The sequence below is a fragment of the Platichthys flesus genome, chromosome 14 (genome assembly GCF_949316205.1).
Source record: "Platichthys flesus chromosome 14, fPlaFle2.1, whole genome shotgun sequence".
NCBI classification, from domain to species: domain Eukaryota; kingdom Metazoa; phylum Chordata; class Actinopteri; order Pleuronectiformes; family Pleuronectidae; genus Platichthys; species Platichthys flesus.
The window spans coordinates 14,371,030-14,383,727 of NC_084958.1; the positions used below are offsets into that span (position 1 = coordinate 14,371,030).

Here is a 12,698-nt window from a genome sequence, read left to right on the forward strand (position 1 = left end):
TTCTATTTTTTTTTTTGTTTGGTTTGTACTGTAGCATCGGGAATTCAAGTTCTAAGAAGAGAATCAGAGGACAAAATATCAACTTCAAATCAGTGGATTATTATTTTTCAGAGCTCTTAAATCCTGCATTTCATAAAGAAACCTGAATTTACTCCCCATTGCTGAAAGGTTAATGAGGGGACTGGGGCAGCAGCAGCCTCAGACCTGGTTTGTTTGATGGGTTGTGTAAGAAGGATGTCGGTCCTTTGCAACAAGTTCTCAGAAAGAAGTCAATGGAAGTTAATGAGTGATCAGTGAGCCACCATCAGACCACTGATTTTTGCTCAGCCTCTGAAAACAGTTGTGTAACATCCTCTGTGTCATCTGGACCCTCATCCTATCATCTGAGTTAATTTAATCATTGAAAATGTTTATTTAGTCCATTCGTTCTGAGCTCTGTGTGAAAATAGAAAGCTGGTGTTGTGTTTGAAAGACGGGAGCATTTACGAGTGCTCTGATAGACTTGGTGAACTTTTTTGGGGGGGGGCCCAAACTCGAGACAGGAGCCTTAGAGAAGGCTCCTGTATCTTATCATCGTGTTGAACGATGAGTCTTGCTTGTAAAGTCTAGTCTGAAGACATGCCACCCTCCCCACACACAGTGGGTACGGAAAGTATTCAGACCCCGCTTTGTTTCATTGCAGCCATTTGCTAAAATCAAAAAAGTTCATTTTATTTCTCATTAATGTACACTCAGAAACCCATTTTGACAGGAAAAAAAAACAAATTTTTGCAAATTTATTAAAAAAGAAAAATTGAAATATCACATGGTCATAAGTGAGTCTTCTTGGGAATGATGCAAAAAGTTTTTGACACCTGGATTTAGGGATCCTCTGCCATTCTTCCTTGCAGATCCTCTCCAGTTCTGTCAGGTTGGATGGACGTTGGTGGACAGACATGTTCAGGTCTCTCCAGAGATGCTCAATTGGGTTTAGGTCAGGGCTCTGGCAGGGCCAGTCAAGAAGGGTCACATAGTTGTTCCGAAGCCACTCCTTTGTTATTTTAGCTGTGTGCTTAGGGTCATTGTCTTGTTGGAAGGTGAACCTTTGGCCCAGTCTGAGGTCCAGAGCACTCTGGAAGAGGTTTTCTACCAGGATATCTCTGTACTTGGCCGCATTCATCTTTCCTTCAATTGCAACCAGTCGTCCTGTCCCTGCAGCTGAAAAACACCCCCCATAGCATGATGCTGCCATCACCATGTTTCACTGTTGGGATTGTATTGGGCAGGTGATGAGCAGGGCCTGGTTTTCTCCTCACATACCGCTTAGAATTAACGCCAAAAAGTTCAATCTTGGTCTCATCAGACCAGAGAATCGTATTTCTTATACACATACCTGGGAGTCCTTCATGTGTTTTGTGGCAAACTCTATGCAGGCTTTCATATGACTTGCACTGAGGAGAGGCTTCCGTCGGGCCACTCTGCCATAAAGCCCCGACTGGTGGAAGGCTGCCGTGATAGTTGACCTTGTGGGACTTTCTCCCATCTCCCTACTGCATCGCTGGAGCTCAGCCACAGTGATCTTTGGGTCTTCTTTACCTCTCTCACCAAGGCTCTTCTCCCACGATCGCTCAGTTTGGCTGGACGGCCAGCTCTAGAAAGAGTTCTGGTCCCAAACTTCTTCCATTTAAGGATTATGGAGGCCACTGTGCTCTTAGTAACCTTGAGTGCTGCAGAAATTATTTTGTAACCTTGGCCAGATCTCTGCCTTGCCACAATTCTGTCTCTGAGCTCCTTGGGCAGTTCCTTTGACCTCATGATTCTCATTTGCTCTGACCTGCGCTGTGAGCTGTAAGGTCTTATATAGATAAGTGTGTGTGCCTTTCCTAATCAAGTCCAATCAGTTGAATTAAACACAGCTGGACTCCAGTGAAGGAGTAGAACATCTCAAGGAGGATCAGAAGAAATGGACGGCATGTGAGTTAAATATGAGTGTCACAGCAAAGGGTCTGAATACTTATGACCATTTGATATTTCAGTTTTTCTTTTTTAATAAATTTGCAAAAACGCTCACATTTCTGTTTTTTTCTGTCAGGGTGGGGTGCTGAGTGTACATTAATGAGAAATAAAATGAACTTTTTTGATTTTAGCAAATGGCTGCAATGATACAAAGAGTGAAACATTTGAAGGAGTCTGAATACTTTCCGTACCCACTGTACCTCGACCTACAAAGATGCTGTGGTAGAAAGTAACATTACTCAAAGGCTGCATATACATAGGCCAGATGTGTGTGGTTGTGTTTTAAAGGCCCTGGAAAAGAATGTTAACATGATGTGTGGATGTCAGGTGATCGTCACCATCTGAGGATCACGTCACAGTCGACTCCCAGAGGTATATTCGACTTTTACCTTTTTTTTAAAAATGTAAAATCATTTATACGTTGTGCCTTGACAACACTTTCCCCCCTTATAGTGGCACGTTTGCGAGTGACGTATCCAGAACAAGCTCATGACAAAACAGACTGAGAATGTACGTATATCCAATCCATAATGCCTTTTCAACAACCTGCTCTGCATGGTAAAGGACAACATACACTGATGATAAGCTTATCTGATTAGGCCCAGTCAGGATGGCCTTACGGACCCTGTCAGTCAGTTTGATAACAAAGTTGAGATTATTTCAAATTATTGATCAGCGACATGCTTAAATATTGTCATTTACAACTAGAAACATGAATCCAAAACCAAACTTTTTATACAAATCGTTTTATTCTGTACTTCAAGATATTTTGTTCGCTTTAAAAACACAAAACCCGACACAGCCAGCGTTTGTCATTATTTTATTTGAATGAATAATGCATGTAGTGAATTCCATCTTGTGCAATAAGCTTGGGATAATGTTGTTGCCGACTGTGTTATCAGGAGGTGTCACTAACACCAAAGTGAAGTGTCAGCAGATGGACAAAGGCACAGCAAGAGTTCAGGAATGTAGATTAACAAAAAACATTTTTTTAGTTTAGCCTCTGTCACGTGTTAGAAGCATCATCAACCTCAACTTCTGCTGGATTTCTACGGACTTTATGCTAGGAGATCAGGCGGATAAAGTGCGTAGAAGCTGCGGAGCTTTGCGTTCCATCATTCACCTCCTCTGGAAAAAAAATAAAAAGGATCTGTGGAGTCCAGTGCGTGTCCGAAAAGAGCTGTAGACTGTCTGAAGATGGATGACATGACAGATTGCTGAAAAAGGGAAACCAAACATCTTGATGGCCCCCTGGTGGCTGCTTGCATTATAGGTTGTGAAACCCTGCCTCCTCCATGTTAGCATTTCGATAAGATTGGGTTGACAAGTTGTTTCTGAAACACTTGGTCCCTGGTGTAACTGTTTGTCACTGAAGCTGGGGAGAGAGAAGTTGTCAATGCACATTCATGTGTTTTGGGGAGAAACGTTAACGAGAGGGCCGATGTAAGGGGACTAGGTCTATCGGTGTGTTGCCTGCTCTTGCTAGCTTCCCCACGATTACCAAACTTAGCTTTAATTAGCTAACTTTTTCATGTTGAAATGCCATTCCTTAATGACGTCAACATGATGCCTGAAGTCTTTGTGACATTTTGTCACTCGTCATCTGTTATCACACGCTGGGGAATAAGTTTCGGATCAACGTTATTCGCAGAGATATCTTGATTTTAGATTTTTCAGTCCATATTTAGTTGATACAGACACTGACCTTTGACTGATCAGCTCCACTTTGAACTACCCTCAGGTAATACTCCCATCACCACAAATGCACACAGACTGGGGTAAAGCAAGGTAATGAGCACAACGAGGACACACAGTGAGATGAACAGGGTTCAAGAGATGGACAAAGAGAGAAAACCTGGCCTGGTAAACATCTTCACCATCAGTCGTGTCACAAAGACTTAGGAGGCAGTATCTGAAATCCATCCAGTCTTCCAGTATCTGCTTTGATCAAAGTCTAACAAAATTACAAAATTTATCGTCAAAGTTATTGGGTCACATTTCAGTATTTGGTGACAAAAGAGCAAGTTTACAAACCGAACTTAAGCACTTGTGTTGGGTAATATTGACTCTGTAAACATGACTTTGGTTTTACCAAATCTTTATCAAAGTTATTTTACAAAGTGATAAAAAACTATATTTTAAAAACTATAAATGAGTAAAATTCATCCCCTCTGAATTTGTCTGTCTTAATAAGCTAGCTACAGTACAAAAATGAAATCATGTTATTTAAGATAAGGGCATGACACAGTATACGAATAGCAGAGAAAAGGAATAAAAGACAACACTCAATTTGTTGATATATATGATTTAAAGCAAAAATTTGCAGGTTTAAAATAAAACGTTGACAGAAATCTTGAATATTTGGATCCTGCATGAAGGCGGATAGCTTTGTGACTCATGACTGTTCTGCCGGGTGAGTTCACACAGTGTCACGGTTGTTTGACAGTTTGCCTCGGTGACTTTCCAATGTGACGACACTTGGGACGTTTTTCTCTGCCATCAGTACACAGGCGCATGCACACATTAGGAAACCTGAGCAAAGGTTTTCTTTTCTTTCTTTTTTTTTGCAGTGAGGCTCGCTATAAAATGCCTGAGCTGCCTCCCTGCGGCTCCACTCTGTGCTGACCTGCAGGAGACCCAGCCGCCCGACATGAAGCCCCTCCTGCTCCTGTCGCTGCTCGGATGCCTCGGTAAAGACCTCTTTGAAATTGTGCAAAGTCCTGTTCTGTCTTTGCCTGATGTATTCATTCCAGCTTGTACATTGACAGCCACCATCGCCTCCTGCATCACTAGCGTGAAGTGGTGCGTCACGTCGGGGCAAGAGAAGGCGAAGTGTGACGCCCTGAGTGCTGTGGCCCCGGTTTTCTCCTGTGTGCAGAGAAGCGGAACCAGGGATTGTTTGACCGCCATCAAGGTGCCAACACTCACAACCCACCCTCAACATCACTGCATCTGCACACACATTTCTCCATTGCCTCCTACAGCGTGGATGCTGTGACTTATCTGTTATATGTATATATATATATTACCATCACTCTAATTCAGATTTCAATTCATTGAAGAAGTGGCGTATGGAGGATTTAGATTCTTAAGTAAATAGGCAAAAGCTAAATAATCTGACAAAGTAAATCTGATGGTTGATTTCAATTACATATTTTAGAAGGTGCACAGATATGGTTATCATTAAGATTATTAATTATTATTATGATGATGACGATTTTTTATTATGATTGCTACTGTATAAGAGGTAGACCTGCATAATAAGTACTTCCACTTACCTTAAATGTTGGATGTAAAAAATATATATAAAATATCAGACTAAACTAGATTTACACATATTCAGATTATTGTGATACCGATTATTTTACTTAAGTAAAGACACGAATAATTCTTCCAACACTGATTAAATCAATTAAAATATAAATATATTTGTTGTTATCGGGATTTCTGTTTTGATCGATTTATTTATTTTATATATTATATTTATTTTCATGCCTTGGTTACTTTTGTCTTTCAAACACCTTGAACTTAAAATATTTGTATTGTCAATATCTCCATTAGCACATACTTCTTTATAGTGACCAGACCAGACTGGTGGCCAGACTTTCTTTTTAATGCAGTGAATTTATTCTTGACTCATTTTGACCTATTATTAGTACTATGCCTTTATTCCCCTTGGTAGTAATACAGCATCTACTGTATCTATCTATTTAAATAATAGTTATAATTCTAATGATAATATAGTTGTCATCATTGTTAATATTACTGTCACCTGAGTAAATGCTTTCTGTCCACCACTGTCACAATGCAAAAATTCTACACAATTTAATCCATCATACTACATACGAGAATATTTAAAATCTATGCAAAACAGCTGTAAAATAGATTTACCCCTGGACTGTTGTTGAGACGTGTTAATTTACGTCAAATTAGAGTTTTCAAGCGAAGATACATACAACATTTTTCGAAGGATCAGTGATTGATAACATTTCCAATGCATTTATACCAATAAAATAGGCTGGTGAGGCTGATGCCATCACTTTAGATGGAGGGGACATCTACACTGCTGGACTGGATGATTTAATGCTGCATCCCATAATTGCTGAGCAGTACGGCACCTGTATGTTTACCAGTCATCTCTCTTTACTTTCAAAATAAGCATGATTCAAAGAATGTTTTGCATCTTGTTTGCACTATGTGTTTTAACTTTTGCACACATTCGTTGGGTGTGCATCCAGCTGCTGAAACCTGTTACTACGCTGTTGCTGTGGTGAAGAAGGGCACAGAATTTAAACTCGGTGATCTCAGGGGGAAGAAAACCTGCCATACTGGGGTGGGGAAATCTGCAGGCTGGAACATTCCCATAGGAACTCTGCTCGACAAGGGATACATTACTTGGGGAGGCAGTGATGATGGAAGCTTGGAGGACGGTGAGTCTTATGTTTTTAATGCAACGCTCCAAAAACAACGAAGCTGCACAGGGCACTCGATCAGATTTTCATTCATTTTATAAGGTAAATGATGTAAATGACAAACAATAGAAGAATGTCAAGACACTGACACTATAATTTTGGTTTGGGGGCAGAGGTGAGCTGCCATGACTCTGTATTTTTACAGTTTTACAATTTTTATTTTGCAGCGGTGGCCGGGTTCTTCCAGTCCAGCTGTGCCCCCGGGGCAACAAGCCCGAAGCTGTGCGAGCTGTGCAGAGGAAACTGCGAAAAATCTGACTCTAATCCTTATTATAATTACCACGGAGCTTTCCAGTCAGTATGAGTTTCCTTCTTTGATTTGTCTCAGTTTATTTGACTTTCACTGCCCTATCCTCTCTGTGAAAACACAATACTACTGTGATGATCACTTTTAGGCTGATGCATGTCTGCTCTGTACTGTTTAACAGGTGTCTGAAAGATGGAACAGGAGAAGTGGCTTTTGTGAAGCATCTCACTGTCCCTGGTCAGTGTGACACAATCATCTCTCCCAAAATTCTTGAATTATTGAATTATATGAATTTAGAATTGTCAAATGTCTTTCTGCAGAAATCCTCCTAAATTTCTTATTATAACTAAAAAAATACATTTAGCAATAACAACAAAACAAACAACAGCACTGTTGATCATGCCTCGTCACATTCATATCACATCACTGAACTATCATGGGCACAAATTATATTACCATATTATAATGAGCTCTAAATCTTATTCTTTAAACCATCATTTCTATTTTAAAAATCTTGAACTTTCTAAGTTATTTCTCCTTCTTATTTCAAAACTAACTCTGTCCATCTCATTACCTCCCAGTGACAATCTGCTCTAGGTGGAACCAAGCTCTTTTTTTTTTCGTCTTTTTTTTCTTTCATTTCTTTTACTTCCTTTCTCACTGTTTTGTCAAATAAATACAAATTCCTTTATGAGTTTTTTTTGTTTGTTTTACATTTAGATTCAAAACACAAATAAGATTCTCACTCCCTAACCGATAACCATATGAGCAAATTACTCCTTTGCTAAACCATAAAGTAAAACGTATCATTGTGAAGATAGTTACACGGGTTATTTGAAACTCTAAAATCCCTGTTGTGAACCTCTTTCAGTTGAAGAAAGGAGCGACTATGAGCTGCTCTGCACTGATGACACCAGAAAGCCCTTGGACCAGTATGAGATCTGCAACCTTGCCAAGGTTCCAGGTCATGCTGTCGTCACTCGCAGTGATGACAAGGAGCTGGGGGACTTCATCTGGAAAAGCCTTGACTCAGTAAAGGTAACGCTGTAAAGTTCACAGGATATAGATTTCTATATGTTTTCAGCCCGACTTGTTTCTCTAGATGCTGGAATCACATTAAATTTGATAAAAAGTTTGTTTATATTGACATTTTCAGTGATTGAATGGTTCCATAGTGGAATTAATGGATCATAATTTTAAAAAAATCAGGCACATTAAGGGAATTGATATTTGAGTTTGTGATTTCTGAAGCTTGAATATTAAACAGAGACTGTAAGGTGTACACTAAATCAGTTGCCTGAACATATGTTTGTTTGTGTTTTTTCAGGGCTTTGACCTTTTCTCGTCGGGGCCCTATGGTGGAAAGAACCTGATGTTCAAGGACTCGACAACAAGGCTTATGCCGCTGCCCCCGAACGTGGACTACACCATGTATCTGGGTCCTAAGTACTTAGACAGCGTCAGATCCATTAAGAGAGGTGCTGTAAACACAAACGGATTTAACACATTGACTGACATTTATATCAACCAGAGAAACAGTTATACTGACCAGAGCCACTGTCTTATGATTGAATCTTACTTCACTTTCCAGTGAGAACCCCAAGCACCACGACTGACACCATAAAATGGTGTGTTGTGGGCGACAGTGAGGAAGCCAAGTGTGACAGGTGGAGGAGCGACAGTTTTTTATTAGATAGCACCAAGTTTGATTGCATCAAAGGCATCTCATCTGAAGACTGCCTGAAAAAGATTATGGTAAAACAGTCATGGCTGAAACATGGAAACTGTTGTTAACTTGATAATATTTTTGCTTAATTTTGTGCTGCTGGTTGATGATTCTCTGTTTATGCCTAAATCACCCGCAGCATAAAGAGGCTGATGCAGTGGCAGTGGATGGAGGTCAGGTGTACACAGCTGGAAAGTGTGGTCTAGTTCCTGCTATGGTGGAGCAGTATGATGAAGGTCAGATGATCGCACTGAAAATAAACGTATGCACCGTATTTTTATTCCACATTTATCGACCTGAGTAATATTTGCTTGTCTTTCTCTTCACAGGCCAGTGCGGTACAGGTGGAGGTAATAAACCAGTTTGTGTTTCTCTTCTTTCTACACATCCGGCACTTAAAATGAAACAAGGAATTATTTGTTTCACAATCAAATACACACAAAACTCGAGGAAACATCTAACCAATATTACTATATTGTGTTGATTTGTTATTCAATTTATCCGTCCCAATCATTTCCAGGGTATCTCCATGTGAATATTAATACAAAGAAATGTTATTCTCCATAGATATATTTAAATTTAGACCTGCCTGAAATAAAACGTTCCATTTATTTGTTCTTGTTCAGTGACCTGCTGCACTGACTGAACAATTGACTGTTGAACAAACAACTAATTGGAACTTAAACCCTGTAGATTTTCCCTGTAAGGATAATTGAATTGTGTAGAATTGTTTGTAAATAACCGAACAAAACAATGATGTACCAATATGGACTTCTATAAGGACATTCATGCATCTCAAGGTGATCTTTATGTGAAACTAGTTCATAATTATGGTAGTTTTCTGATCAAGGTCTTTCCATCCCTCCACTCTCGTAGTCCCAGGCTCCTCTTACTATGCTGTCGCTGTGGTAAAGCAAGGTTCAGTGAGGACCTGGTCAGACCTGAAAGGCAAGAGGTCTTGCCACACAGGCCTGGGAAGAACTGCTGGCTGGAACGTCCCCATGGGTCTCATCTACAGAGAAACTCAAGACTGCGACTTCTGTGAGTTACCACTGGTTCATTCAAGCAAAGCTTGAAATCAAATCAAAGCGTAATAATGTTTTCAGTTGTAGAGAGAGAACATTTTGTTTGAAAACGTTAATTTAGAGATTTTTTTCCAACAATGTCCACTTGTCAAGTTATTTCATCTTTCCCAAAACATTAACAAAACTTTAGTGCATGAATTAATTTGAGCTTTTTTTCCCCACACAATTTGAACTACACAACACAACTCCCAGCGGCTTATTTCAGTAGTAGCTGTGCCCCTGGAGCCGAACCCAGCTCTTCGCTCTGTGCTCAGTGCATTGGAGATTCTAACTCTCTGTCCAAGTGCAAACCCAGTGCTGAAGAGAGGTACTACGGCTACGCTGGAGCTTTTAGGTAAGATGCTGCACTGCAGTTAGTCTCTGTTGAAGGTTTAATGTTCATGCACTGTATGTTAAAGTAGTAGTTGGACTTTATGGGAAATACACAGATTTCATTTCTCTCTGAGAATACTGAGTATCGCAGATAATACTCCTCTCTCTCACACACCCCTTAAACTACGTGTATGTTGTAAGCATAGATTGTCACAAAAGAAAAAATACTTCCCCAGTATTGTGTCAGCACTGGACTCTGGTCTGGCTGTATCAATTATCATTCTGATTCTGGGGCCACGTAGAATGCTGAGTCCTTACTGCAGCAACTCTGGTTTGAATTTGGCCTAAATGTAGTCGTTCCCTGATCCCACTGGCTGGAGTGACCATAAAGCCATGTCATCACGTACAGCACTCTGTATGTTTCTGATGTCCCCGTTACGCATATTACCGAAAATAAGCGTATTAAGGAAAATGTCAAACTCTTCTTTTGATTATTCTACCACGGCTGGGAACATCATCTCCATATATGTTGTGCCTGTTTTTACAGATGTTTGGCAGAAGGTTCCGGTGATGTTGCCTTCGTCAAACACACAATCGTCGGGGAAAACACAGATGGTAAGCAACTGATGCTGACCAGCTCTCACATCTATGACAGTGTTGTTTTTCGATCCACGCTCTTCCATCCCTCTACCATCCATCTTCTTCCCCTTCTTCTTCTCTTACATCCCTTATCCTCTTGTCAAAGGTCATGGACCAGATTGGGCCCAACGTCTCAAGTCCAGTGAATATGAGCTGATCTGCCCTGGCAAGGGTCCAGTGCCAGTCAGTGACTTCCTGGGTTGCCACTTGGCTAAAGTGCCCGCACACGCTGTGGTGACCCGTCCAGAGATCCGCACCAAGGTGGTCAGCTTTCTGAAACATCAGCAGGTCAGTGATTCATCCTCAGGTTTCTTTTAGTTTTTGGTTGTTTGCATTAGAAAATGTTACATTTTTATAGATCATTATAATTTGCCTTCAGTAAATCTCTCCTCTGTCCTCAACCACAACATAATCTATCTCTTTTTTGTTTTACTCTAATGGATGCTTTTTTTATTTATTTATTTGTTAATGTTTTATCTTTTTCTTTGGTCAAATATCTGCCTTGTTTTGCACCAAGAATAAATCATATTGTCAAATACTTTAAAACGTCTACAGTCACAGTCTTTTTCACTGTGGCAGAAAAAGAGTGAATTGATTTGTTGGTAAAAGTCACTTCAACTTTCAACTGTACTTTTTTGCCTTTGTTTTTTTGACTCTGGTATGCATGTATAAATGACTTTATTTTAAAATAAATGATTCATTGTTTATTAAATCAACATTTTCTATGTAATTTTAGACCAATTTTGGAAGCAGTACCAGCGCTGACAAGTTCCAAATGTTCGGGACGGAATATGGATCGAACCACCTCTTCAAGTCCTCCACTAAATGTCTCAAGGAGACTGGTCAGGACTATGCAACGTTTTTGGGAGAAGAATACATGGCCGTGATGAGTTCACTCAGAACTTGCAAAGAATCCACCTCAGGTTTGTACCGATGGAGGTTGATTAAACATTAATGGGACAGTAATTTGAAAGATAAACAATAGCCTGGACCCTGCATACATACACACCATAAAAAGAAAGTTTCTGCTCTCCACTCACAAGTCACTTTATGTGTTTTTTTTCTTCCTGACAGATCTTGAACAGCTTTGCACTTACAATCTGTGTCAGAGCTGAAGGGGATCGTGGACTTTGTTGCACCTCAACCGAGGCTCTGTGATTCAAGCATCTTCCAACAATTCCCACAATTAACCCAAAACATGCTTTGAGTATTTTCTTACCGACCCAAAATGTAGACCTGTGTTGAGAAGAGCGTCCTGAACAATCATGTCTATGTGTGGCCCTTTTCATGCTGTTGGAGCAGGATGATATCTTTTCATTAAATCAATCATGTTTTGTTGATCCGTGCCTCACTTTTCTCCAATAAAGCCTTTTGAATGCTGATTTTGAGACAGTATGTGTTTATTTTAAATAAATTTGTTTCGAAAACTGCACATGTAGGTATATTAAATGAAAGAGAAAATAAAAATCTCAAATCAGACAAGTACAAGCCCTTGTGTATTTGCTGTAATGACTTGCATTAAGAAAAGATAATGTAAAAAAAAAAATCGACATGATGAAAGCTAAATCACCGTGAACAACTAAATAATCACCCAGATAATAATAACTTAATAGTGACAGCTGAATAAATTATTATAAAAAGATTATCGGGCCATCCCGGGCCCCTGATCAGCCACTTTGCCTGATTGGTGTATGGTGTCTTGTTTATTTCTTATTTATTATCCCTGAAGATGAATTGATTCTGGATCAAAGCAATAGATTAGCTGATATGTAGAAAATGAATCAGCAACTTTTAATAATCAATCCCAGATTTTTCAAGTAAAATTTTTTATAGCATTTTATTGATCCAGCTTATCAAATGAAGTAACTTGCTACTTTTCACATCTTAAGTATGAATATAAATAAGATACACATCTGCTATTTATACACATCTGCTAGAACCAAAAGGTATATTTGTGTCTGTGTGTTTTATTATACATGTTGCTTATGGACAAGGTGCTGTATAAATTAAAACTGAAGGATTGAAAACCAAACAGGAAACAATAAAATGCATTGTTACATGATTGAAATTAAATTGATAAATAAATACTAATAAAAAGTTGAAAGGTGAATTCAGTCAAGGCAACAATTATCTAGCGTACATCCAATTTCAAACTTTGTTGACTTGATTTGGTGATTATTGTGTGGAAATATTGATTGGAATGGCAGTACTGCATCCTGCAA

General features: G+C 39.4%; 1 protein-coding gene across 1 annotated transcript; it reads left to right on the plus strand.

Annotated features, from left to right (window-relative positions):
- The first annotated feature begins 4,364 nt into the window (after positions 1-4,364).
- Positions 4,365-11,858, plus strand: tfa (transferrin-a). Its single transcript, XM_062404268.1, has 18 exons — positions 4,365-4,408; positions 4,566-4,685; positions 4,764-4,909; positions 6,013-6,115; positions 6,234-6,425; positions 6,635-6,761; positions 6,896-6,951; positions 7,586-7,752; positions 8,042-8,192; positions 8,306-8,469; positions 8,580-8,676; positions 8,770-8,790; positions 9,317-9,481; positions 9,718-9,859; positions 10,385-10,452; positions 10,583-10,764; positions 11,213-11,399; positions 11,551-11,858. Exons 1-18 carry the CDS (start codon positions 4,393-4,395, stop codon positions 11,589-11,591), a joined length of 2,145 nt encoding a protein of 714 aa, XP_062260252.1. The 5' UTR covers positions 4,365-4,392; the 3' UTR covers positions 11,592-11,858.
- Positions 11,859-12,698: the final 840 nt, after the last annotated feature.

What these genes read in the sequence shown, in the direction of transcription:
- tfa (XM_062404268.1), top strand. An exon ending in ATTGTTTGACCGCCATCAAG is followed by an intron (nt 4,910 to 6,012) that starts GTGCCAACACTC and finishes CCAATAAAATAG; the next exon opens with GCTGGTGAGGCTGATGCCAT. An exon ending in CGTCGGGGAAAACACAGATG is followed by an intron (nt 10,453 to 10,582) that starts GTAAGCAACTGA and finishes CTCTTGTCAAAG; the next exon opens with GTCATGGACCAGATTGGGCC.